The sequence below is a fragment of the Bactrocera neohumeralis genome, chromosome 2, assembly GCF_024586455.1.
Source record: "Bactrocera neohumeralis isolate Rockhampton chromosome 2, APGP_CSIRO_Bneo_wtdbg2-racon-allhic-juicebox.fasta_v2, whole genome shotgun sequence".
Taxonomy (NCBI): domain Eukaryota; kingdom Metazoa; phylum Arthropoda; class Insecta; order Diptera; family Tephritidae; genus Bactrocera; species Bactrocera neohumeralis.
In genome coordinates this window covers 29,528,023-29,553,650 of record NC_065919.1, presented here as the reverse complement: position 1 = coordinate 29,553,650, position 25,628 = coordinate 29,528,023, and the positions used below count along the sequence as shown (strand labels likewise).

The 25,628-nt window shown below is 37.3% G+C and overlaps 2 protein-coding genes across 3 annotated transcripts in view; one reads left to right on the top strand and one right to left on the bottom strand.

Moving 5' to 3' along the window:
* LOC126767956 (tachykinins) overlaps nucleotides 1–16,192 on the top strand; it is a 56,115-nt gene extending 39,923 nt beyond the window's left edge. The window contains exons 2-6 of one of the 2 annotated variants that reach the window (XM_050485788.1): nucleotides 1,635–1,834; nucleotides 2,205–2,344; nucleotides 12,091–12,682; nucleotides 13,303–13,531; nucleotides 15,621–16,192. In XM_050485788.1, coding sequence (XP_050341745.1) covers nucleotides 1,697–1,834; nucleotides 2,205–2,344; nucleotides 12,091–12,682; nucleotides 13,303–13,531; nucleotides 15,621–15,649 — 1,128 coding nt within the window. In that variant the 5' untranslated portion in view covers nucleotides 1,635–1,696 and the 3' untranslated portion in view covers nucleotides 15,650–16,192. Of the gene's footprint in view, nucleotides 1–1,634; nucleotides 1,835–2,204; nucleotides 2,345–12,090; nucleotides 12,683–13,302; nucleotides 13,532–15,617 lie in introns of both variants that reach the window. The other variant, XM_050485787.1, reaches the window with a different exon arrangement.
* Nucleotides 16,193–22,532: 6,340 nt separating this feature from the next.
* Nucleotides 22,533–25,224, bottom strand: LOC126767949 (terminal uridylyltransferase Tailor). The gene is made up of 7 exons (XM_050485779.1): nucleotides 25,060–25,224; nucleotides 24,630–25,002; nucleotides 23,939–24,163; nucleotides 23,610–23,858; nucleotides 23,372–23,542; nucleotides 23,077–23,278; nucleotides 22,533–23,019 (listed from the first exon to the last, which is right to left on the bottom strand). Exons 1-7 carry the CDS (start codon nucleotides 25,084–25,086, stop codon nucleotides 22,830–22,832), a joined length of 1,437 nt encoding a protein of 478 aa, XP_050341736.1. The 5' UTR covers nucleotides 25,087–25,224; the 3' UTR covers nucleotides 22,533–22,829.
* Nucleotides 25,225–25,628: the final 404 nt, after the last annotated feature.

Below are 25,628 nucleotides of genomic sequence, written 5' to 3'. Positions count from 1 at the left end.
CCTACCAACTTTAGACCTATAAGCCTCACATCCTTTATGCTGAAGGTCCTAGAAGGGTATATAAGAAGAACGATGGCTGGTAAGTTATCGAAATCCCAACATGCGTACATAAAGGGCCGATCAACCGAAACTGCCCTTCACGATGTGATGAGTGGTTACGAAGGTTAAACCTATGGGCTAAGAACAATGTACTCGGTGTTAACCCTAATAAAACAGAATTGCTGCTATTCACAAGCATAACCAAAATCCCCCAGTTTCAACTTCCAGTACTAAACGGTACAACACTCTCTCTATCCCCCACAGCTAAATACTTGGTGGTAGAGTTGGAATCCTGGAAAATAAATATAGAAAAAAGAATAAACAAAACATATATGGCCTACTACACTTGCAAGAGAATCGTCAGCAAGAGTTGGGGCCTTAAACCTGGTATAATCAAGTGGATGTATGCGGCTGTCATTAGGCCTATACTTACATATGGAGCGTTGGTATGGTGGTCAGCGCTAAAGAAACAATACAACATTAGGAAATTAAATGGAATTCAAAGAGCAGCATGGGCTGCGGAGTAGGCACGGGAGTGTTTTCCGATGATCTCGACATTTCTCTCTCTATCCGTTTATCGAACTCGGCTAGCATCTTCTGGGCATAGAAAAGGCCTGCGAAAATGAAACGAAAAACCAGACGAGTTGGCAAAGGCAGGAGCTTTCCTTAACGAATCCGAGGCAGATCTAATATCAAGTCCACTATGATCGATCAATAGACAATTTCAACAAGCTGCAAATAACAGATGGAAAAACATAACAAAATGCAATATAACCAAACAATTATGGCCAACATATGGCGAGAAAAGAACTAACGACTTATTAAATAGGTCAGGGAAAAGTATCTACAGAGTAACATCTACCACAACAGGGCATTGGCCATTTGAAGAACATGCGTCCAAAATGGGTATGCCCCATAACAACATCTGCCGAGGCTGCGAAATAGTAGAGAGCAAGGAAACAATTTTCCACTTTCCCTGTGAATGCCCAGCCCTATCACAGATCCGACACAGAACACTTGGAATGCATTTAACACCAAACCTTGAATGGATGTCTACAAAAAGCATATCGGACATATGTAAGTAGCTTCATCGAAATCTCAAAATGGTTTGAAAGAGAAGGTGAAACGTGATAGCAAATATAAAAGGTCTACGACTAGTGCATCAAAATAGCACAGTCAGTGCTAATTGAGCCCGAAAGACAATAGGGCTGCACTCCTACCTACCTACCTACCCACCAGGCAGGCATATGCATATATCCAATATGAATAAATAGACTTAATGCAATAGAATATGTAATATGTCGTTACTTGTCATAGTTTCGGGATTAAGTTAAATCTTTAAGTATTATAAAGATACCTAACTAGTTATTATTGTTGCATCTTGTTTCCATGTATTAAATTTCAATTAGAAACTACGTTGAGCAATCATACGGGTTTTTTACTTCAGCACTACAGAATTCCAAAGCTTTCATCATTGATCTTTGTTTCAGGAACTGGCAAACTGTTTTGTTTCATTGTATTTGTTCGAAAATACTGATCTAATTATATAATAAAGTTCACATGCATATATATATGGTATATATTTTTATTTGCAGCTTTGTCCACTCTTCCCATCAAAATTTAGATCACACTCCACTTGTGTTACGTAAAACTTTAAATGGCCGTGCAAAAACTGAAATGTCTCACTGGGCGTTGTTGTAAGTTGTTGCTTTTGTTTCAACTTTGCAACGCCATTGCAGCAACAAATGGTACAGGAAGCGAGGCGTCGACGCATGAGGGTCATAATTACCCGACGGTAAGTTTACACAACAAACAAAAGACGAAATTCAAGAAGTTTTGCCCAAAATTTAACATAAAACAAAATCACGAACGAAAATAAAGTCAATTTGGCATTTGGCTAAAATGAGTATTTCGAAATGAAGAGGAATCCTGTTGAGACGCTATTCTGCTCTTGAAGCGTGTTTATGGAAAATATATATGAATAGATGTGTACGCTCGTTTATATATACGTATGCACATATATACAATGTATTTTCTCTTGATATACACATTCGGCTTTGTTGTTATCTAAATGGCACTCTCTTATTTGACATATGCCTCAAAATTAAAAAAAAATCACTTCTACCCTTTCTTTGTATGTGGCTCATTTACTCAACCATTAAAAGGCCATAAGCGAGCGGACGAGACGTGATGTTTCAACGTCGGCCGACAGCACTACCACGCTCCAACCGTTAGCCTACAACGATGGTAACCTCAATGCGGGCGATAATAAGGACAAACATAATTTGCCATTTAATGTTGTTGGGTAAGTAACAAAAACAATAACGGAAATACTTGAGTGGCAAGCAAATGAGCGGTGAGACTGTGATGGAAGTTGGAGAATTACAAATTTGTTTACTTAATTGAGTTGAAATTGTTTGGAAAACTAATAAATAATATGATTGCGAATGAAATATATATGTAATTAAGCAGCAATAGCGCTTGCCTATAATGTACAAATATTTCAGTGGCGTAGCTAGGGGGGGCGATGGGGGCCGTCGCCCCCAGGCGCAACGTCTTGGGGGCGGCAAAACGATCTTCGCTGTTTTTTAATATTCAGAAAATACTTCAACAAATTTTAAAGATAAAGAGTTGTACACTCACAATGTAATAATCTGAATAACAATGAAAAATATTAATTTTTACTCGAATACTCTTCAGTCTTTGAATTTGTCTTATATCTTTCTTAAAATAGGAGGCAAAATAGGCAAAAATTCCTGCAAATTTCGTCAAAATACCTTATGATGAAATCCTTATGAAACTTGTAGGTAGGTAGATAAAGAGGGGCGGCAGAACATCCTTAGCCCCGGGCGCCCGAAGTTGTAGCTACGCCACTGACATATTTATACTCTATATTTTACATACCAAGGTGTGCCACAAAATCTTTTTAAAAGCTAAATGCGGGCGAAACCACACATTGAATATTTTACGATGTATGTACAGGATTAATAAGTCATCTTCTTCGGTGCATGAAACCCGATTTTATGTATATTATGCTAAAGGTGAAATACTCGTAGAATGTTAAAGTACTGACTGAATATAGTATACACTGTAATCTATCAACATGTGGACAATTCTTATACTAATTACTAGCTGACCCCGCAGCCGTTGTCCTGCGTGAAATTATGTATTTCGAAATGAAAAGAAAGTTGAACTTATAATTTTTTTTTTCAATGTAACGCAGCTTGATAAACAACATTTTTTGGTTTCTGTTCCGGTGTACAGAAAAGATGGTTTTCCAACTCGTGAGCACACCACGTACATATATCAGGCCGTGTGAAAAACATAGCGTTTCCAAATTTATGCCACACACTATGCGACTAAATATCCTTGTGTTTTTTGATTGTCATATCAAATGCAATTTTCACTGGAAACGAAATACGTTTGAACTGAAATGGCAAATCGTTAGAACTCAAAGGAATTTGTAGAATCAGCATTCTGCCCCCTGTATACGATAGCTGCGTCACAATCAGTCGGGTTCCATTACACAGTTTCGGCCCATGAAAATTGCGAAATATAATAACGACAGATCCAACTTTGAGACGTAAATGATGCGGTGGCATACCAAGCCTCTCCAAAGAATTTAGAACACTGGATAATTTACGGCGTCGTCTTCATTGTCAAGACGATCGATCGATTTGTATGAGAGCAAACCTCCCGGAATTCGACTTTGAATCTTCCAGTTTAAGTCAACAACATGGGTAGTTTTAGTAGCTAACATTCCGTGCACTTAAGGAATCGTAATTACGATAATTTGGCCAATGTCCGAACATTCATTCGTGAATTGATAAACGGCCGATGGAATTGATATCAAACCTCCGGAAGTATCAACCGGAATTGACCCACTTACAATTCTTAGCGAATACGATGTCAAATGTCTTCGGCAATGTCATTTTTGTTCGTATCCCACAATTGTCGCGGATTTGAAGGCTGATATGTCGAAATGATCATCGCGAAAAGTGTACGAACTTCATTTGAATTCGAAGTAGCTATCGCATCGTCCATCGTTTGATTCCAGTGATTAACATGTTCCAGCAATTATAATTGCTGACTTGCTTCTCAAAAAGTTGCACTACGGTACGCATTCACAGTACACAATGACTCAAATGAAGTTGAACCGCGTACATTTATCAATAGCAACCGAAGGTAGAAGCAATCGTCGTTTTTCGGATGGATTGTGTAAATTCGTCCCAATGCATTAGTTGAGAATACACCTGGATGTCCATCTAATGGTTGGCCTTGCTTTCTGCGCAGCTATTTCTTCGACGATGCATTCCATGTATAATATCAAGGCAGTTCGGAATAGAGCAATGTTCCTGCAAACGGATCACTGACGAAAGTTGAGAAAAAACTCGTCAATGTTAATTTTGTTGCTGGTGGTGTTTCCACTGGCTGTACTATATTCTGTGGGTTGAAATACACTCTTTGGCCATTCTGCAAATTAACTGCAAGACGCACAACAGTCGGAAAACATTCATGAATTGCAAAAGTAAATATCCTACAAAGCGCTTTATTGCAGTTCACGTATCAGCCGTATCGTTGAAGACCAATAACCGCCATGTTGCTTCCTTTGGTGACGTACTTACAAACGTATTTTATCGATTTCACCAAACTGCAATACTCACATTGTGGTGACTATGTATAGTATGATCTATGTGTTGACAACTTCGATATTCGCTAAATTGAATGCTGAATGTTGAATGAAAGCAATTGGATAGTATTTCGTGCATTTATTGTCAGACATACAAACCGAAAAGGGATTTTAGTGTCCACAAGGTCCATGAACCATATTGGTTTTCACCACTTCGTATAATACTGGATCTTTCTTGGATCAGGAATTTCCGCAGAAATGATTTCATCAATTTGATCTGGTGTAACCACCATCCACCATCCAAAGAAGAATGTGTGCGCGCGACAAACCTCTCCTTTGCCACTCAATAGAGTACATCTAGCATCTAACAGCACCATGTCGGGGATTTGGTTCGTTGATGACTCTGTAGAGGATTTGCTTATGGATGTCTCCATATCACTTTACACTTCACAGTTTTACACTTTACACTTTACTCAATAACTTCACTATACGAGCACAGCAAGTTCTGCTCCTATCAAGATCACTTCTTGAACTGATTCTGCGAGAATATAGCGCCTTATTATATACGCACCCCTTCATTGCTCTAAAAGTAGCTAACGTCTAACTAAAAGTCTCTTCACTCTGTTCGCAGAATACGATCAGACCTCACTCAGTAACAGTTTCTCTAGTCCTGTTACTATGCTTATTTGCGCATTTAAATTCTATAGAACCGCAATATATGCCGCCAATGCGTCGCCTACTTCAAACGACGCTGTGCCACATACAGTCACCTACAGAATATTAGCACTCCCACATACGCATTTACAGTGACATACAAAATACAAGCATAAGCGCTCCGACACGGCCTTCCTGACAAATCACACGTCCTCGTGTGTTCACTTCAAACCACAATATTCTAACACATCAATTGCAACTGCCATTGCCACTTACAAACATTTCATTAATATTTCTTCATATAAAGCTTTAGGCATCTAGACAAAACCAAGCAATAGACAAATAAGCAAATTGATTTACATTCTCTTCTTCGTCATACTTTACAATTCATGCAAAATTAATTTTCTTTACTAACTAGTGTATTTACTTTTACACCCACTTATTGACCCCCGCCATAACAAGTCCTTCTGTTATGGTGCAATCATTCTATCCCTTCTTGGGATTCCAAAGCACCTACCGTGCCATTCACATCTTCCGACCCCGGCTATAACAAGTCCATCTGTTATAGTGCGGTCATTACATCTCCTCTTGGGATTTCAGAACACCAACTGTGCCATTTTTTTAATCTCTATTTCTCCTTTGAAAATCAGACGCATCTTCTCTTGAGTCTTCTAAATCAACTTCTTTACTTATCTGTCTATTTATTTGGCATTGCTTTCAAAAATTCATGCTCATACTTACATATGTATATGTTTTTTTCTTCTTGTTAATGATTTTAAAACATCTCTCTCTGAACTTACAAGTTTTGTTTGGTCCATTTTTTTTCTTCTTTAGCAACACATGGTCTCCTACATTACATTTTACTATTTTTGCCTGAATAAAGCACCATGTTTGTCATAACGAGCATAAACTTCAATATTTTCCTTTGCTTGTTCTTTTAAATATTCCCTATCAAATAAGCTATCAACTTCTTCATTTATTGGTAATACGCGCCAAAAGGTTTAACTTGCAAAGTTACCGCCCAGATACGTTATACTCCGAATAGGCATACCAAACAAACACACAGCGGCTTTAACGACTATTATAGAACTTTCAGTGTCAATGTTTAAGGTGTGATAAAAACAAACAAACCACTTGCTCCTTTAAGTAATTTTTTTCAATCATTTTCACCTTATGCCTATTGCACTACGGAAATGGAATGTCTTTCTCTGAAATCGGATTTAATTCAGCCTACAATTTTTCTACTGATAGCTTAATTTGCAGCTGATACGATTTTCGACAAACCAACGAACATACTTTGACATATTTTCGAACAAATCAAATTCATCGGCTTTATCCAAGGTTTTTTTTCCAACCTAAATGCATAAGAGCTTCGTGGACGTGATTAATCACTGCCCATCTAAATGCCCTAGGAATCAAGGACAAACATTTAGTTTTACCTTTTCTTTGTATCCTTCTATGCAAAACTCCTTTCCTCAATTCATATTTTTATACTCTCGCAACAATGTTGCTAACGAGAGTATTATAGTTTTGTTCACATAACGGTTGTTTGTAAGTCCTAAAACTAAAAGAGTCAGATATAGGGTTATATATACCAAAGTGATCAGGGCGACGAGTAGAGTCGAAATCCGGATGTCTGTCTGTCCGTCCGTCTGTCCGTCCGTCCTTGCAAGCTGTAACTTGAGTAAAAATTGAGATATCATGATGAAACTTGGTACACGTATTCCTTGGCTCCATAAGAAGGTTAAGTTCGAAGATGGGAAAAATCGGCCTACTGCCACGCCCACAAAATGGCGGAAACCGAAAACCTATAAAGTGTCATAACTAAGCCATAAATAAAGATATTAAAGTGAAATTTGGCACAAAGGATCGCATTAGGGAGGGACATATTTGGAAGTAATTTTTTTGGAAAAGTGGGCGTGGCCCCGCCCCCTACTAAGTTTTTTGTACATATCTCGGAAACTATTATAGCTATGTCAACCAAACTCTATAGAGTCGTTTTCTTTAGGTATTTCCATATACAGTTCAAAAATGGAAGAAATCGGATAATAACCACGGCCACCTCCCATACAAAGGTTATGTTCAAAATCACTAAAAGTGCGTTAACCGACTAACAAAAAACGTCAGAAACACTAAATTTTACGGAAGAAGTGGCAGAAGGAAGCTGCCCCCAGGCTTTTTTTAAAAATTGAAAATGGGCGTGGCGCCGCCCACTTATGGACCAAGAAGCATATCTCAGGAGCTACTAGACCGATTTCAATGAAATTCGGTATATAATGTTTTCTTAACACCCTGATGACATGTACGAAATATAGGTGAAATCGGTTCACAACCACGCCTTCTTCCAATATAACGCTATTTTGAATTCCATCTGATGCCTTCTCTGTATAATACGAGTATAAACATTAGGAACCAATGATGATAGCGGAATAAAACTTTACACAAATACGGTATTTGAAAAATATGTAAATGACGGATAATGAAATCTCGATTATCACTTTACCATGCGAGAGTATAAAATGTTCGGTGACACCCGAACTTAGCCCTTCCTTACTTGTTTCTCTAAATTTTCTGTCAAATCATTATTTTTTTTTTTTAGCTTAGTTGATAACTTGGCTACCTCAGGATCACGTTATTCAGATACTAGCCAATTATCATTTGCCTAAGTGAATTCGATCTGTCTTTTAACTATTTTTTTCCATACTTGAACATTCTTTAATCATTGGATTTCTAGATAAAATATTTACATACGTGTGTCATTTTTAACTTTTGGTTATGCTTTTATCAACTGCTGGGTATCACAATCCATGCGAAAGCAAGCAAATAAATAAACGCATACTACCACATATACACACGCACACCTTATAAAAGCCTGACGCACATTTAAGGAATAGGAAGGGCCCATGTTTTATTTTTTTAATTTTATTTTTTTTTTGTTCCTCTTCCCTTCACAATCTATTTGCGCCCTACGCCCACTTCTTCTTTCGATTATCTAATAATTTTGGTCCCTTCTCATTTTCCATGCACTTAATTTTAATGTATTACAATCTCGTTTCCACTTTGTACTTCGCTTTACATTTTTAACTCTATACTGGATTAGGATTAACGTTAAAATTCAGGTAAATCAATTTCGACATTACCACCCAACCACAAATTTTACCAACATTAAAGTTCTTCAATGAACATTCAGCTCCAGAGTTAAATCAAAATGGAACGAACTCACCTGCTAATTTTACCACCACCTTTGGCGAAACTATTGTGCAAATATCTACACGCATCTTCTATCTTTTCCCTTTCCCACTGATCCGGATTTCAGGACATGAAGTAGCGTAATGTTCCATCATTGCACTTGAAACAACGCATACTGTACCGATCTATCACTCCAGAATTGATGCTCTTATTTCGATGTTTCCTTTTGCGTTGTTTCGCCTTTCCAGTCGATTAGAACTTTAACTTCTTCCGCCTGGGCCGTTTACTCATGCATCCTCTTCCGTGTAACGCCTCTTAAAAGCGTAGGCCTCCAGTTGTTGTAACTCATTGCGACTCGTTACATTTAAGGTATGTATGTACATACCCAGTGTAACAAACTATTGTCGGTTTACGCCATGTGTGCCAATGTTATCGACTCTGCGATTTCCTCCAAATCTTCTTTCCACTTGGTTATGCTTGCGAAACATATTTGTAATAACCATTGTAATGTGCTTTCGTCAAGCGCCTTGCTCAACACTATCCCAAGTGCGCCTTCTTCGAGGGTATTTTCATCAAAAAGCTGGTCCACCGTTGCACACCTTGCAGAGGCATCCGCTCCAGCACAATCGGGATTGAATTTTGTCAAAGCAACGTGGACAGGCGTTGCGTCTGGTACGGGTCTTGATATCTGCATGGACTTCATTATGTTCATTAGATTCCGATGCTGTGCTTCTAGCGCTACGAGGATCTGGCACGAGTCTCGGCTTGTAGGATTAGCCGATCCCACTTCTGATGTCGGGGATTTGGTTCGTTAATGACTCTGTAGAGGATTTGCTTATGGATGTCTCCATATTACTTTACACTTCACAGATTTACACTTCACACTTCACAGTTTTACACTTTACACTTTACTCAATAACTTCACTATACGAGCACAGCAAGTTCTGCTCCTATCAAGATCACTTCTTGAACTGATTCTGCGAGGATATAGCGCCTTATTATATACGCACCCCTTCATTGCTCTAAAAGTAGCTGACGGTTCCTGAGTCTCTTCACTCCGTTCGCAGAATACGATCAGACCTCACTCAGTAACAGTTTCTCTAGTCCTGTTACTATGCTTATTTGCGCATTTACATTCTATAGTACCGCAATATATGCCGCCAATGCGTCGCCTACTTCAAACGACGCTGTGCCACATACAGTTACCTACAGAATATTAGCACTCCAACATACGCATTTACAGTGACATACAAAATACAAGCATAAGCGCTCCGACATATACATACATTGCTTCAAGATAAAGTCCATCAAATATCGTAACTGTTGTTTGAAAAGTCGTGCTATGACATCGTGACGATCGCTTGCTGATTGACCGCGATCCATAATTCCGCACGTATGTCATGGCATCCTGGGAGTACTCGGTCCAGTGGATGTTGATGCCAAAAAGAACGCCGACCGATATTAGCGCGACCTCTTCGTGGCATCGTAACAAATTTCTATCTGTAATTAATCACTTTGTGTGAAACACACATAGCGTTTCCGCTGAATAAATTTCAATAATTTTTTTTTTGAACAGCCGGAATAAAGAAAGCAAACGACAAATTTGAACGTTTCAAATAATTGAAAAAAAAATTTAAAAAAAATGTGTATGAAAAAAAGTTTTTTTTTGGAATTGTCCAATTTTACGACTTTTCATCACGAAAATCATACGGTGAGCGGCGAGCAACCTCTGAAAATTTCATCAAGATTGGTTTAGCCGTTCTCGAGCATTAGCGTTACTATATGTATGTACATATAACAAACAAACATCAATTCATTTGTATGTGAAAAAGAAAAGTCCGTTTTTAGGAGTTTTCTGGCAATTATTCGAAGTTTTCTCGACATAAAAACCATCTTTGAACCTCAACGAACATTTAAAAAAAGAATTGGTCAAATTGGTCCAGGCGTTGTTGAGTTATGCGCTTAGCAACACATTTTGCGATTCATTTTTATACGCTCGCAACAAAGTTGCTAAGGAGAGTATAATAGTTTTGTTCACTTAACGGTTGTTTGTATGTTCTAAAACTAAAAGAGTCAGATATAGGGTTATATATACCAAAGTGATCAGGGTGACGAGTAGAGTTGAAATCCGGAAGTCTGTCTGTCCGTCCGTGCAAGCTGTAACTTGAGTAAAAATTGAGATATCATGATGAAACTTGGTACACGTATTTCTTGGCTCTATAAGAAGGTTAAGTTCGAAGATGGGCAAAATCGGCCTACTGCCACGCCCACAAAATGGCGAAAACCGTAAACCTATAAAGTGTCATAACTGATGAAGATATTAAAGTGAAATTTGGCACAAAGGATCGCATTAGGGAGGGGCATATTTGGACGAAATTTTTTTGGAAAAGTGGGCGTGGCCCCGCCCCTACTAAGTTTTTTGTACATATCTCGGAAACTACTATAGCTATGTCAACCAAACTCTATAGAGTCGTTTCCTTCAGGCATTTCCATATACAGTTCAAAAATGGAGAAATCGGATAACAAACACGCCCACCTCCCATACAAAGGTTATGTTGAAAATCACTAAAAGTGCGTTAACCGACTAACGAAAAACGTCAGAAACACTAAATTTCACGGAAGAAATGGCAGAAGGAAGCTGCACCCAGGCTTTTTTAAAAATTGAAAATGGGCGTGGCGTCGCCTACTTATGGACCAAAAACCATATCTCAGGAACTACTCTACCGATTTCAATGAAATTCGGTATATAATATTTTCTTAACACTCTGATGACATGTACGAAATATGGGTGAAATCGGTTAACAACCACGTCTTCTTCCAATATAACGCTATTTTGAATTCCATCTGATGCCTTCACTGTATAATATTATATATGTATGTACATTAGGAACCAATGATGATAGCGGAATAAAACTTTACACAAATACGGTATTTGAAAAATATGTAAATGACGGATAATGAAATCTCGATTATCACTTTACCATGCGAGAGTATAAAATGTTCGGTGACACCCGAACTTAGCCCTTCCTTACTTGTTATATACATACATATGTACATACATATGTATAAGATTAAGCGAAATGGCATGTAGAATTAGGCGGAACCACGCCCATTGCTGAATTTTCGAAATAAACCAGACGCTACTTCCTCGCCGCTTTGGATTCACCACTCCTCACTTTTTATTCGTTGGGAAATTATAGCAAGGATATATAATTTTACTAAAGGTCGGGGAATGGGAAAAATAAGTGGTTATTATTTAATTTCATCCTAATAAAATGACAATTTCCTAATGGATATTACGGCTAGAATAAAATATCCGGTTTGAATATATTCGCTCCATGAGCTTATATTCGTACCGCGCCTAAACACCTTAATCCCAGTGAGAGCAGTGAGTCAGTTAGACTTATTTATAGAGACAACAACACCGATATTCTAGTAGGAATTGACGGTCATAAACACCTCGGCAGACCAGGCAATAATTAGGATTTTAGATGTTTGTCCACATCTTGTTTGAAAACAGTTCAAAATATCACACAATAATAATTTAGAATTTCTCTTTTAATATCCTCTAACTACAGCAATCCACTGCGTACCTTAAACATTGTCAAGCGCACGCCAAGCGGCTTTATTGGGATGCGCGGTAAAAAGGAATACGAATACACCGATTACAGTAATGCCAACAATCTGGCAATGGATGACGATCGGACAGCCGATTGGGACATCGATCCCATACAACGAGTTGCCTACGAAAATGAGCTAAATGACGTCTACGGTCACTTGTTAGCCTTGGAATCACGCTTCAAGAAAGCACCCAGTACATTCTATGGCGTTCGGGGTAAAAAGTACAGTGACAACGATGTAAATCGTGTTAATTCGTTAATACGGCGTTTAGAAGAGGACCGTTTGCGTCAAGAGTTGACGCAGAATTTCCTCAGAGAATTAGTAAATCGGCAAACAACACCACAGAATGATGTCACAAAGCGTGCACCAACCGGTTTCACAGGAATGCGCGGTAAGCGACCATCGGTGATGGACTATTTGTATTACGACGAAGATGGCATGTTGACAGTGCCCTTCGTGGAGGAGAAGCGCGGTCCAGTCAATGCATTTATGGGTGTACGTGGCAAGAAGGATGCGGATCATCAGACGTTCAAGAGATCTCCATTAGAAGTAAGCTAAAAAATACGCGCTTTATATAATAGTTTATATTTCTTACTCACAAACTTTTGAATGCGTGAGCTATATCCTAGAAATCTCAAACATAATATTAAACATTATTCATTGTGTAATTTGAAAACTGCGTTTTTAAAGTTTGAAAATGTAAAGTTATTTTTCAATAGAAACTCCAGTATTTTATACATTAAGTAGACTTGATCTCGACTAAACTAGTTGATAACTGCTTATTTCCCTGAAAACATTCTACTCTTCAACATTTTCAAATCCGGAAAGATATATCAATCATTTCTGTTTTGTAATTTTATGTTCAAACCTTTCTCCATACTAGATCTTTCCTTTCTTGCACCTTTGTCTTAGATTCTTTTCTTGCCTGGAGTTGTCCTGCCAACTCAAAAATTATCTTTTAAACATTTAGGATAACCTCAAAAGTCCTTGGATCCGAATTGAATTATTCTCTGGGTCTAAGTTAACTATTTTTTTTTAATTTTCTTATAAACAAAAAAAGTGGCTTGGTTATTTTAATTTTATTTCTCCGAAAATTCTATATTTACTACGAATAAATAATTGAATAACTGCAGTTTTCTTATTTGGACATTTTCAATATTTTCTCTCAGTCTGGCAACCGGCGCAGCAAGTCCCAACGTTTTGTTGATTTCAACAACAAATTCGTGGCGGTGCGAGGCAAGAAAGACGATACCAACGATGACAGCAGCAACACTTTCACCGATGAGACACACCAGGGGTACAACGTCAACAATATGCCGCTACTGGCGCTGCACAGCATGCGCGGCAAACGAGCTGTAGGCACGCCAGCGGAAACGGAACACGCGACATACAAATTAGGTATGTACGAACACTTGCAACACATGCTGTTGCAGGCAAAAGTAGTTACACTGAGCCTTTGTGAAGGACACTTCGTGTCGAAGTAAAGAAAAAAAAGTAAATGTCTTCCGGATTTATGCATATAATGAGCAAATACTACACTCTTCCTGCAACAATAAAGACAACGTCAACGCTAGAAAGCTTAAAATAGTATACAGAGCTGTATTTGTGAGTCCTGCTGCAGATTTGTTTAGAAATGGGTAGACAGTCTTTGGCGGCAATAAAAAAACAAAGATGTTTAGCTAAGTACTTGCATTTATGAATCTGCGCAAAGATGCCATGCGTTACGTGGCATGAAAACTGAATAAGAGTGGCAGTGCTGAAGTGTACCCACTTCAGCCGCGTCTTGAATGTGCGAGCCAGTCGTTGTTTCGAGTGGCGCTTAACCTTTTTCATGGATTCATTAGAGTGTCGCACTCGGTCGATTGTCACTAGCGACTTATTTTCTTGAACTGTAATGTTTGAATTATTGTCGCGAACTAGCCGGCAAGAATTTAAAAATATTTTTATTACTAAGATCAAGAGTATTCTAGATTTTTCTGGTTAACAGTTGTGTGCGAAAATGTATTTAGTTGAATAGTTCTTTGAAAAAAATACAAACAATATCCTCTGAAAAACTTAGACACGACACATGAGCGCATCTAGGTAGATGTTGCTAACTAAAATCCCGTTCTTTGAGCGAGTCCAGTTACCATACTATGAAGTTTTTTTCCATTCAAATTCCACAAGAGAGGTCATCTTATTAGCGCGAATAGGAATTATAGCCGGGTAAAACAACACCAACACATCTAGGATGCTATCTCTGAGAAACATTCAATCCAATCGCTTTAATTAACTCTCACTTACGGAATCCACTCCAGCTCTGAAAGTTTTCGATGCAGTACCCGCTGGGGGAAGCCAAGGTAGAGGAAGACTTTCACTCCATTGGAAAGAGCAGGTGAAGAAGGACCTGGCTACACTTGGAATCTCCAATTGGCGCCAAACAGCGAAAAAGAAGAACGAATGGCGGGATGTTGAAAACTCAGAAGATGAGAATAAAATTTTGTCATAGGTTGTCAGGGTCTGCTTTTTTATATAGAGGATTAAAGCATCGAACGAAGTTAAGCAATAAATCATTGTTAAGCTGTTCATAAACCGGTAACTTATTTCTGAAAGGCTATTAAGGCCAACCTTATCTTCGAAATAAATTCCCAACATAGGAATGGTCTAAAGCAAAATTTTCCCTCCAAACTTTTTCCTTCCAAGAATCTTAATTTATGTCAAATCTTTAGCAATTATTTAAAACAACATAGACTCAAAGGTGTAGAATTGATCTAAACATTAAGTCAATGACTCCAAAATATCGAGGCTTACATGACGAAAATACTCGATTTTTCCCGATTCTACATATTGTATATCATAATCGACCTACTAGTAGGTGGAGGAAAAAAAGTTACAGACCAGTCGCAAATCCATTCTACAGAATTGTTTCTAAAAATCAACCCTAAAAATGAAAGTGTACTTAACATTTCTCAGAGTCTTTCTATGCGTCACTCCATAACCTGCTGCATAGAACGGTGGCTGGCGATCACTTTTTCACATGTCATTCCAAGGTTTATCTCATTATTCAGATACCATTGATTTAGCAAATGTTAATAGAGACGGGGGTAACAGTATTTGTGTTAGATTCGCTAATATCTGCAAAGTGACGAATAGAACAAACAGCTGATTTAAATAGAGCTAGACATGACATAGTAAAATATAAAAGTTATATCACCGTAAAGAGGTCGTGTACCCTATTGTGTAATGGTCAACTGGCAAACTTTCTGAGCTTTTGATCCAAAATTTCGCACGCATATTTTTCTTCCTGAGAAGCGCTAATTTATCGGATCACTATAGCGTAGCTGCCATACAAACTAGCCGATCAAAATCAAATTCTAGATGTGAACTTTTCCATTTGTGAAGGGTATTATAGCTTTGGTGCAACCAAAGTTGCTCGTTTTTCTTGATTTCTACTCTGCTAATGTTCTTATTGATTTATTTAAATAGTTTCTTTACCTCTTTTTAGCAGTCGACGACTTACACGCGCTCAAGAACTAAACTCGTATCTCCTGGCTTTGGAACGCACATCATACAGCGAGCTACATACTAACGGAAAGCAAGTTTTATTTTACAAAAGTTTTCATGCAAAAATAAAAACGATATAAATAAATTAAATAAAAGTTCCTCTCATCGTCAACATTCAAATTTGCAAACAACTCAAAAATACATACATACAAACACACTATTTACTAACACATATAAGAGGCTAAATTTTCAACTGCGAGTACCTTGCATACACACTAACTTTTGATTCTTAAGTTCAATGGGGTTATTCACTTGTGGCTCTTGGTGGGATTGTAGATAATTTACAAAAACAAAATAAATATTATTATAAGAAATATTGGTTTTTGTTTCTGACTGAAACGCCGTTATTTATTGTTTCTTAACAGCGTTTTTTCTTCTTCAATTATTAGCCTTTTAAGGGGAATGGCTTGAACAATCATGGGCTGGAATTGTTCAAGCGCAAAAACCTCAAGCGCGCTATGATTGAAGCTTTTATATTGCTTTTCCCTACAAATAAATGCTTTGTCTCCAGCAAAAGACTAGAACTACCTAATAAAAGACCATTATTTAAAAAAGTTCAAAATAAATATAAAATCTCTGCAAATTAATTTAAGTAAGTAAATATGTAAATTATATATATTTTAATTAATAATAACATATAAATTATATGCAGTATAGTAGTAAATCAATAAATCATAATAATATGAAAAAATGGAACTTGAAAATTATATACAAAAAATATTTTGATTTATTGATTATTTCAAATAATTGATGTGTGTTCTTTCTTGTGATTCTTAAGTCAATTTTGCATAATTTAAGCATATAAGAAGAGAAAAATTAAATAAATTCCAAACATTCATTATATGTCCTTGTAAATACCACATACACATAATGAATTGTAACTGTACTTAAACATATACATACATACCTTATAAACGTACAATTATTGTAAATTTATTAATTATTTATTAACAAATTATGGAACGAATAAAGAAATAAATGCATAAATCTACAAAAAAATTTCTATTTACTTTATAAAAATACATAAAATACAATCAAAAGTAAAGCAGCGCTAATTTTGCTGAACCAACTCACATTGTAAGAAGCCTAAGATAACTTTCGAATTTTTATTAAAGCATCCTATAGCCTTTAGTCTGGTCCAGATAACGCGCGACAAACAAGCCTTCATTTATCTATCTCTCTTATGAAAGGTGACCCTCAAAAGAGAAAACGCAGAAACTTCAAATTTAATGGGGAATGTTTATTATCATTCGAAAGAACATTCTTTGGCATTTATTTTTTGAAGATTATCTTTTTCAAATATTGGTCGCGGCTACGTCCCAGACGGTCCATCCGTAGAGTCCATTTTTCGATGACTCGTTTGAGCATTTCGACTGTTAAATAGTGATGGACACGCGTGATACGTATATTTCAGACTTCAGACTTCACATATCCCCACGGGAAAAAGTCTAACGTTGTGATATCATACGTGAAATTATCTGCTCACTTCATCTTTAGGTGTCAAATAGTTGGTTATCATGGTGCAATAATGGTCGCCATTGACGGTGACGTTCTCACCATCCTCGGAAGATTCCATTCGTCCACAAACCACACCAAACCGTTGTTTTTCTGAATGAAATGACAGTTCTTGAATCTCTTCACGCTTACATACCCATTGATCTAGAAATGGGCTTCATCGTTGAACAAAATTTGGCTCGAAAACGTCAGATCATCTTGGAGCCCATTGAACACAAGCAGTATTTTGTACACTTTAAATTTAAGATCTCGACGTAAAATGCGGCAAGTCGTTCCATTGGATCACCCGTTAGTATTAACTTTATCTATAATATTTTCAAAGAGTCATGACATTTCCTCCAATCGTTCTGAAGTTATTGATCTCAAAGTGACGCTGCTGCTACGATTTTTATTATAATGGAAACAATTAATTTCGTGCTGTGATTAAATATAAAGAAAAAAATCAATGACAAGCTCTACAAAAACATTTGTTTTTTGCCCTGGATATAGTAAGTTTCCAGATGAAGACCTTGTTCATAAAAATATTAAATGTGCTCTCGCTTTTATTATAACTCTTCTTCTTCCTTTTTACCCCTAGTTAACAACAGCGCGTCAGTCGTTTCTTCTTTTCGCAATTTTTATGATAATTATATATCTAACAATTTGATAATTATAGGCTTGTTAGTAATAAAAATTTAGTTTTCCAGTCATGATTAGCGCATATAAATCGTTTTCGCACAAACAAACATCACGTGGTCATCATCATCGAACATGGAGTTATCTAGGATTACAATTGCATATACCAAATATCCTGTTTTACTCATTGAAAATCTCGTTTTCGTTTCAAAAGTAATTCGCATGATACACAGATATGAGTACAGTTTACGAACGGATGTAAATAAGAGGGTGAAACATCTAAAGGAAAGATATTTTCTCAAATTGATCTCAGTGTTTTAATTTTTGTGATAAATTTAAGAATGACAAAGCAATTTGTCAAAGCGTTGGACGTGGAAGGATATTGTTTTATCTTCTTCTTCTTCTTCTTCTTAATTGGCGTAGACACCGCTTACGCGATTATAGCCGAGTTAACAACAGCGCGACAGTCGTTTCTTCCTTTCGCTACGTGGCGCCAATTGGATATTCCAAGAGAAGCCAGGTCCTTCTCCACTTGGTCCTTGGTCCAACGGAGTGGAGGTCTTCCTCTTCCTCTGCTTCCCCCTCGGGTACTGCGTCGAATACTTTCAGAGCTGGAGTGTTTTCGTCCATCCGGACAACATGACCTAGCCAGCGTAGCCGCTGTCTTTTAATTCGCTGAACTATGTCAATGTCGTCGTATATCTCGAACAGCTCATCGTTCCATCGAATGCAATATTCGCCTTGGCCAAAGCGCAAAGGACCATAAATCTTTCGCAGAATTTTTCTCTCGAAAACTCGTAACGTCGACTCATCGGTTGCCGTCGAAGCCTCTGCACCATATAGCAGGACGGGAATTATAAGCGACTTATAGAGTTTAGCTTTTGTTCGTCGAGAGAGGACTTTGCTTCTCAATTGCCTACTCAGTCCGAAGTAGCACCTGTTGGCAAGAGCAATCCTGCGTTGGATTTCCAGGCTGACATTGTTGGTGGTGTTTACGCTGGTTCCAAGATAGACGAAATTATCTACAACTTCAAAGTTATGACTGTCAACAGTGACGTGAGAGCCAAGTCGCGAGTGCGACGACTGTTTGTTTGATGACAGGAGATATTTCGTCTTGCCCTCGTTCACTGTCAGACCCATTTTCTGTGCTTCCTTGTCCCGCCTGGAGAAAGCAGAACTAACGGCGCGGGTGTTGAGGCCGATGATATCAATATCGTCGGCATACGCCAGCAGTTGTACACTCTTATAGAAGATGGTACCTTCTCTATTTAGTTCTGCAGCTACAACTATTTTCTCCAGAAGCAGGTTGAAGAAGTCGCACGATAGGGAGTAGGTAGGGGAACGGCTCGGAGAGGTCCTTCCCGATCCTGACGGAGCCTTTGGTGTTACTCAACGTCAGTTTACACAACCGTATTAGTTTTGCGGGGATACCAAATTCAGACATCGCGGCATAAAGGCAGCTCCTTTTCGTGCTGTCGAAAGCAGCTTTGAAATCGACGAAGAGGTGGTGTGTGTCGATTCTTCTTTCACGGGTCTTTTCCAAGATTTGGCGCATGGTGAATATCTGGTCGGTTGTTGATTTTCCAGGTCTAAAGCCACACTGATAAGGTCCAATCAGTTTGTTGACGGTGGGCTTTAATCTTTCACACAATACGCTCGATAGAACCTTACATGCGATGTTGAGGAGGCTAATCCCACGGTAGTTGGCGCAGTTTGTGGAGTCTCCTTTTTTATGGATTGCATAGCACACTTAAATTCCAATCGTTGGGCATGCTTTCGTCCGGCCATATTTTACAAAGAAGCTGATGCATGCTCCTTATCAGTTCTTCGCCGCCGTGTTTGAATAGCTCGGCCGGCAATCCATCGGCCCCCGCCGCTTTGTTGTTCTTCAGGCGGGTAATTGCTATTCGAACTTCTTCATGGTCGGGCAATGGAACGTCTGCTCCATCGTCATCGATTCGGGAATCGGGTTCGCCTTCTCCTGGCGTTGTGCGTTCACTGCCATTCAGCAGGCTGGAGAAGTATTCCCTCCATAATTTAAGTATGCTCTGGGCATCGGTGACTAGATCACCTTTGGGGGTTCTACAAGAGTATGCTCCGGTCTTGAAACCTTCTGTAAGCCGCCCGACATCGACATTAATAAAAAATGGTCAAATTTAGTATGGCAAAGTTGAACGATGAAATATGGATGCTCCCCAAATACGGCAAGTAATGAAAGATACAGATTGTATCGAGATACTTCCTCGAAAACCAAAGCTTGGAAAAGTTTTCCAATGAAGGGGTGAAAATGGACTCAAACCCTTATTTGGAAAAATTGTTAAAACAAAAGCATTGCTCTAGATAATAATTAAGTCGGAGAATAATTTTCGATCATTGTTAGGACCATTTTCCTTGTCTTATTTAGTCTCCATTTTTTGATTTGGAGACTTTTTGAACCACCAAAGGGATTTCAGAACACATTGCATTTACTCCATCTTTCTCGTAGAGGAAGCTTAACCGTTGCTAAATTAGTGGCAACATTTTTAAAAATCTGGATGCAGAAGAGAAGACTCGACGTTACAGTCAATAACATGAAAACTCCGTCGAGTAGCAATTCGAATATTCTTGCTATTTATAATTATTTAATACACAATGAATATAGATAAAGGAACTATAAACCAGTTGGGTAGGAAGGACGTCGGTTCTGAAATGCGAACAGACTTTGATTTTCCGAATAAAATAAGAGAAGGGGGCAGACATTTTAATAGGGATATTGAAAGATGAACCCTAAATTTGAATGATGTGTTACGTTATGCTTAGAAAAGAGACAGTTATCTCTAGGCTATATTAGATATATGTACTTTCCTCTAATGTGTCCTCTCCTTTCTGAGATAACCATTCAACTGATGAACATAAGGAAATCTTAACCTTGAGCTTAGCCGAGCTGCATTTACGGGTATGTCTTTCCAATGGCTTTACTTCTTCTTCTTGCAATCGCTGGACATTCACCGCAAGATTGTGGTACCTTTGGTTTTCCGCCGAGTAAAGTGAGGTCAGCTATCCTCCCAGAAAGATCCCTTCTTCTGAAGCGCTAGTTTATTGGGGAAAGATCTCTGCTGCGACAATTAGCTTAGGTCTTATTTGCTTAACGTCCACAATATATACATTCACATATACACGTATATAATGTATAATATAATATAAATATATTATATACATATATATATATATGTATATATTTTTAAATCGAAAACGAATTGGAAATATAAGAAAAACAAATTTTCTGGCGCATTTTCTGCATGGTAATTGATATTGTCCACTATTTAAAAGGCAATTTAGAGTGGGCGGCTCATTTTGGTCGCATGTGCGCAATCACTTCACCGATTAATTGAAATGAAATTAAACATTTGCACATTTCACTCTAAATTTAATTGCTGCTATTTGTGGAACTCGACTGGAGGTGCATGCAGAGGCGCATTCGTATACATATATGTATGCATATGTATGCGTATGGTATTTTCGGACAAGCTTCTTTAAGTAGACGTAATTACCGATTACACTGCAGAATGAAGGAAGTTATATTTCAGGCAACATATGGCACACATGTTACTTTATTTTAACAAAGGTATGGCAAAGTAACCTCTTCATCTTCACGAAAGCTTTTAATACAACTTTTCGGAGTTACAGATACCTTTCAGAAAAATCAACATGGTACTAAGGCATAAATTTGTGAAAAGTGTTCACTTGTCTGCAACAAACGAAACGAATTCATAACGGTTTAACAATGTGAAGATCCGATAGATATAAGGTTCATCGCCCGAGAGTCACTATTGCAAGAGAAATTAATTATCGTGGAGTAGTTATTCCTAAATAGTTTCAGCTCAGCCGAATCCGACCTGAAGTTCTGTTTTGACTACGTCTGCAAACAGACATGTTCGCAGATTGCAGAAAAATTGAAAAATACAATATCGATCGGTGATTTAATTTTTGATTTTGGAATCGAAATCGCGTAATGAAACATATGAAAATCGATGGCGAGCATCGAGATCGGTCAAACAAGTTTGAACGTGGCCCTGAAATCGGCTATTACGGAAAATAAATTGACGAAAGCCCACGATCTCGTATTGATACTTTGTGAATATGCTGAGATAGTAGCCAACTCAAAAGACTGAGAGGGTCAAATCCGGCATAAAATATCGGGGATAAAGAGCTGTTCGAGTAACCATGAAACCACCCTATAGCAGTGTTTGATGCTGTCGAAGATTTCAAAAAAATTTTCTGCGTAATTTCGAGACCTTTTACGAAACAGGGCTCACTCGTACAGAGTCCAGGGAACATCGAAGCAACTGCGAAAAAGTCGAGGCTTCTGGATGGAAAATCATTTTCTGTGATGCACAAGGTGCCTGATTACTTGAATAAGTGCCAAAGGTGTCGTGAAGACAATTTTGACGAAAAAAAGACCGGCCATTTAAAAAACAAATAAAAAAATCAAGGTTGCGATACGCTCTCGCGTCTTCGTTACCTCTAACACTTTTAATTTCGCGAGCTTTTGCTTTATTACAACGATGCTGCTGGGCAGAAGGTCTACGTCATCGGAATATCTGAAAGACTATCTGGAATCCAAAAATTCCCAGCGCTGTAATATTTCCACGTTTTAAATATCGAAAATTATAATCGTTTCTGCTACAAACCTCCAACTATGTGAGTGTTTACCAAATCGAAAATAAGTCATTGCAAAGAAAAAAAATTTTGATTTTCAGCACCTTTTTATTCTTAAAAGTTTTATTATAAACATACATTTCTTAAATGTACATATATATGTGTAGTAAAGCATTTATTTGTAATATATAAGCATAATATTTGTACTGATTTCAGATTTTTAAAACCACTGACTGGCACTTCATTAATAATCGTACAAAAATTATATTTATTAGACATGAACTACGCGGTCATGTTAATAGAAAGGAATTCAACGTACACAAACAAAAAATTTAATACAAATTATTGAGTAAGAAATAAAATAGGAATTGAAAAATATGTACTTTTAATTAGAATCGACTAAAATTTCGGCGGATTGTTTCAAGTAGTCTACTAATTCTTTCAGGTGCAATTTGCTACAACGCTTTGCAACATTATGATTTAATTGAAGCGGATCTTGTACAACGATTTGGGCATTCAGTTGTAAGCCCCACTCTTTTGTAGCTGTGTTGTCATTTGTAATATAATTGGTATAACTGTAAGATATATATATATTTAACATCGATATTAACAAAAAAACCTTTCATAATTACCGTTCTGGCATTAAGTTTTCGAAATTTTTAATTTCTATATTTGGACGTCCAAAATAGGGGCAAACGACATGCAAATCGTACTTGAAATTTGCGTAATATTGACAAAATTCTTTAATGTGCTGCTTGCAACATGGTGGACTGACCCCAATCTCTTGCATTCCTAAAGTATTCAACGGTATGTTATTAAAGTTGCCGATCCACGCTGTAACATCGAAATTTTATAGTGTTTAAATGTATTAAAATTATATATAATATATTTATAGTATATAAAAACATATTGGAAAAGTTTGCTTACGTCCAACCAGAACATTGGCTAACATATTCTTCTGCAGCGTCTCAATTGAGGGCAAGCACTTTTTGACTTGTAGATAATAAATGACCATCAGAGCCATGCAATATGTGGTGATATGTTCGTTCAAACGCGTGCGCTCCAACCACTTTTTCATAAAAATACAAAGTCGACGTGCTAAATAAAAATGGAGATTAATGTTAATATAATTACATGCGGCATTTTGTTATATAAAACAACAAACCTAATGGCTGTTGTTGGAAAATATACTCCAGCAACTGCGTGTTGCAATAGCTAAGACTGTTTGAAAATCCAACATCGCATTCAATATTTGTCTTTCTATTAGTCATACGTATTATAGGTACACGTGCCGCACGAATAGCACGAATCTGATCCCAATCGATAGAACTTTTCTTAATGACTTCATAAATGCGATCGTAGTTATTAAGCGTTTCATCGCTGGCAGTTTGCTCGAAAACATTAAATTGTCCACCTAATTTGAATACCGTATAAATGCACATATATAAATTAGATACCCACAAGAGATATACTATAGTAATATATCGTTTTTACCAATATCAACGTAGATATCCAAATCCGAATGGCGCGCTCCAATGCCAGTAATACGCGAACCAAATTTATATAATTTGATACTCTTGCTAGGGACCGCCTTTTTTAACGCTGTTAGCAATGCATTCTCTATGACTTCATATTCTGGAATTTGTTTAATTTTTTCTGCAACTTGCAATTGATCAGCAAAAAATTTCGCAAAATCGCCCATAACCAATGCTCTACCTTCTACATTACAAGCGCAAAATATAAACAAATAAAATATTATAAATAAACAATTCAATCAACTTGTAATCTGAATACGTATTTGTTTTGCATATGTACGATTAGGGTGTCCTCTATTTAACAAGTTTATTTTTTTGGGTAAACGCATTTTAAGTTTCAATTTTTGCGGTAGAAAAGGTTCCAATAAATAATTTAACTTTTCCATACATTTTACACGCGAATTTTTGATCTTTTGACATAATTTTTTATCTCCTAAGCAAATTACCTAATAATGCCATGATATACATATGTACATGTACGTGGGTAACAGATGTTGATTAGAATAATTTTGGCACAGTTTAAATTAAAAATAAAGAGCTAGTGTACGTGGGATACTTGTTTTTAGGGAAAAAATGTAAATTCCCGGGGCGCTTGCAAAACTACAATCAACTTGCGAAATAACGGACTCCCTAATGTAAATTTGTCATACTTTTCGGCAATTTGTTCAGCTTAGTTTCGGCCGCTTTCTTCTGAGCTTTTTTCTTTTCTCTGTTGATTGGATTGGCTTTAATTTCATGCTTCGCCACTAGATGTAGTGCAGCTTTGTCAGCCGTTTTGCCCAAATCCTTTTTGCAAATGTTGCAGTGGTAAATACTCTGTATTGCTGCTAAATCATTACGTTGAACTAACTTAGTTTTCTCCGTAGCCACAATGGGTTCGGGATTTTGATCCAAAAACTTTTGTATACCGAGCACAATATTGTTCAACATATCACATAAGTTTGTGTCAATTTGATTGTACTTTTGGCTGTAAGTCTCTAAAGAATTGAGGAATAGTTGAGACTCCAATGTTAACGGATGTAACTAAATGATGTTATTGCGGATTAATTTGTGTATAATAAATGGTAAATAAATGCTTACATAAGTCGATCCACCTTCCTGTTCCATTTTTAAAGTTAAACTTATTTTTGCAAAAGGTTTGACACTTTTTACATATATGTATATTACAAGAGGAAATCAAATAAAAAACGTTAAAACAAGCTAAAGCCAACGCTATTGTGGGAAGTACAATTCTTTGAATCAAAATATTTTTTTATCTGTTTCTAGCTAATCACAGCTGATTGCTGCATACATGTCAAACAGTTGGCCAATGTTGCATTAAAAATTTTCAGAAAATGTTTGGAATATATCTGCAAGCCACCAACGTGTTAAGTCACCCGTTAACTACCAAACAGCGCTAACAGAAAGTTATGTGGTAGTTTGGATGAGTTTCTTAAGGTAAAAAAATGGTTAAAAAAAGTTCTTTACCGCAACAAAGATTCTTGGTTATGTTAACCAGAACTTAACTAACAGCTAGTTGCGAAAACGGCCCTTAATACCCAATTGACAATTCTAACCGAAACTATTGTGTAAAAAGCTTTATAAGTTGTTATGTATGGGCTGGTTTCCACGCTAAATCTTTCATTGTGCTTGAGTTTCGGTAGCCCTGA

Bases quoted from the DNA above. Each gene is read 5' to 3' on its own strand.
- LOC126767949 (XM_050485779.1), bottom strand. From the start codon at position 25,086: ATGGAACAGGAAGGTGGATCGACTTAT. The intron at 24,164-24,629 runs GTATGACAAATT...CTTGTAATGTAG, and splicing joins GCTGAACAAATTGCCGAAAA to AAGGTAGAGCATTGGTTATG. The intron at 23,279-23,371 runs GTAAGCAAACTT...TCGATGTTACAG, and splicing joins AGCCAATGTTCTGGTTGGAC to CGTGGATCGGCAACTTTAAT.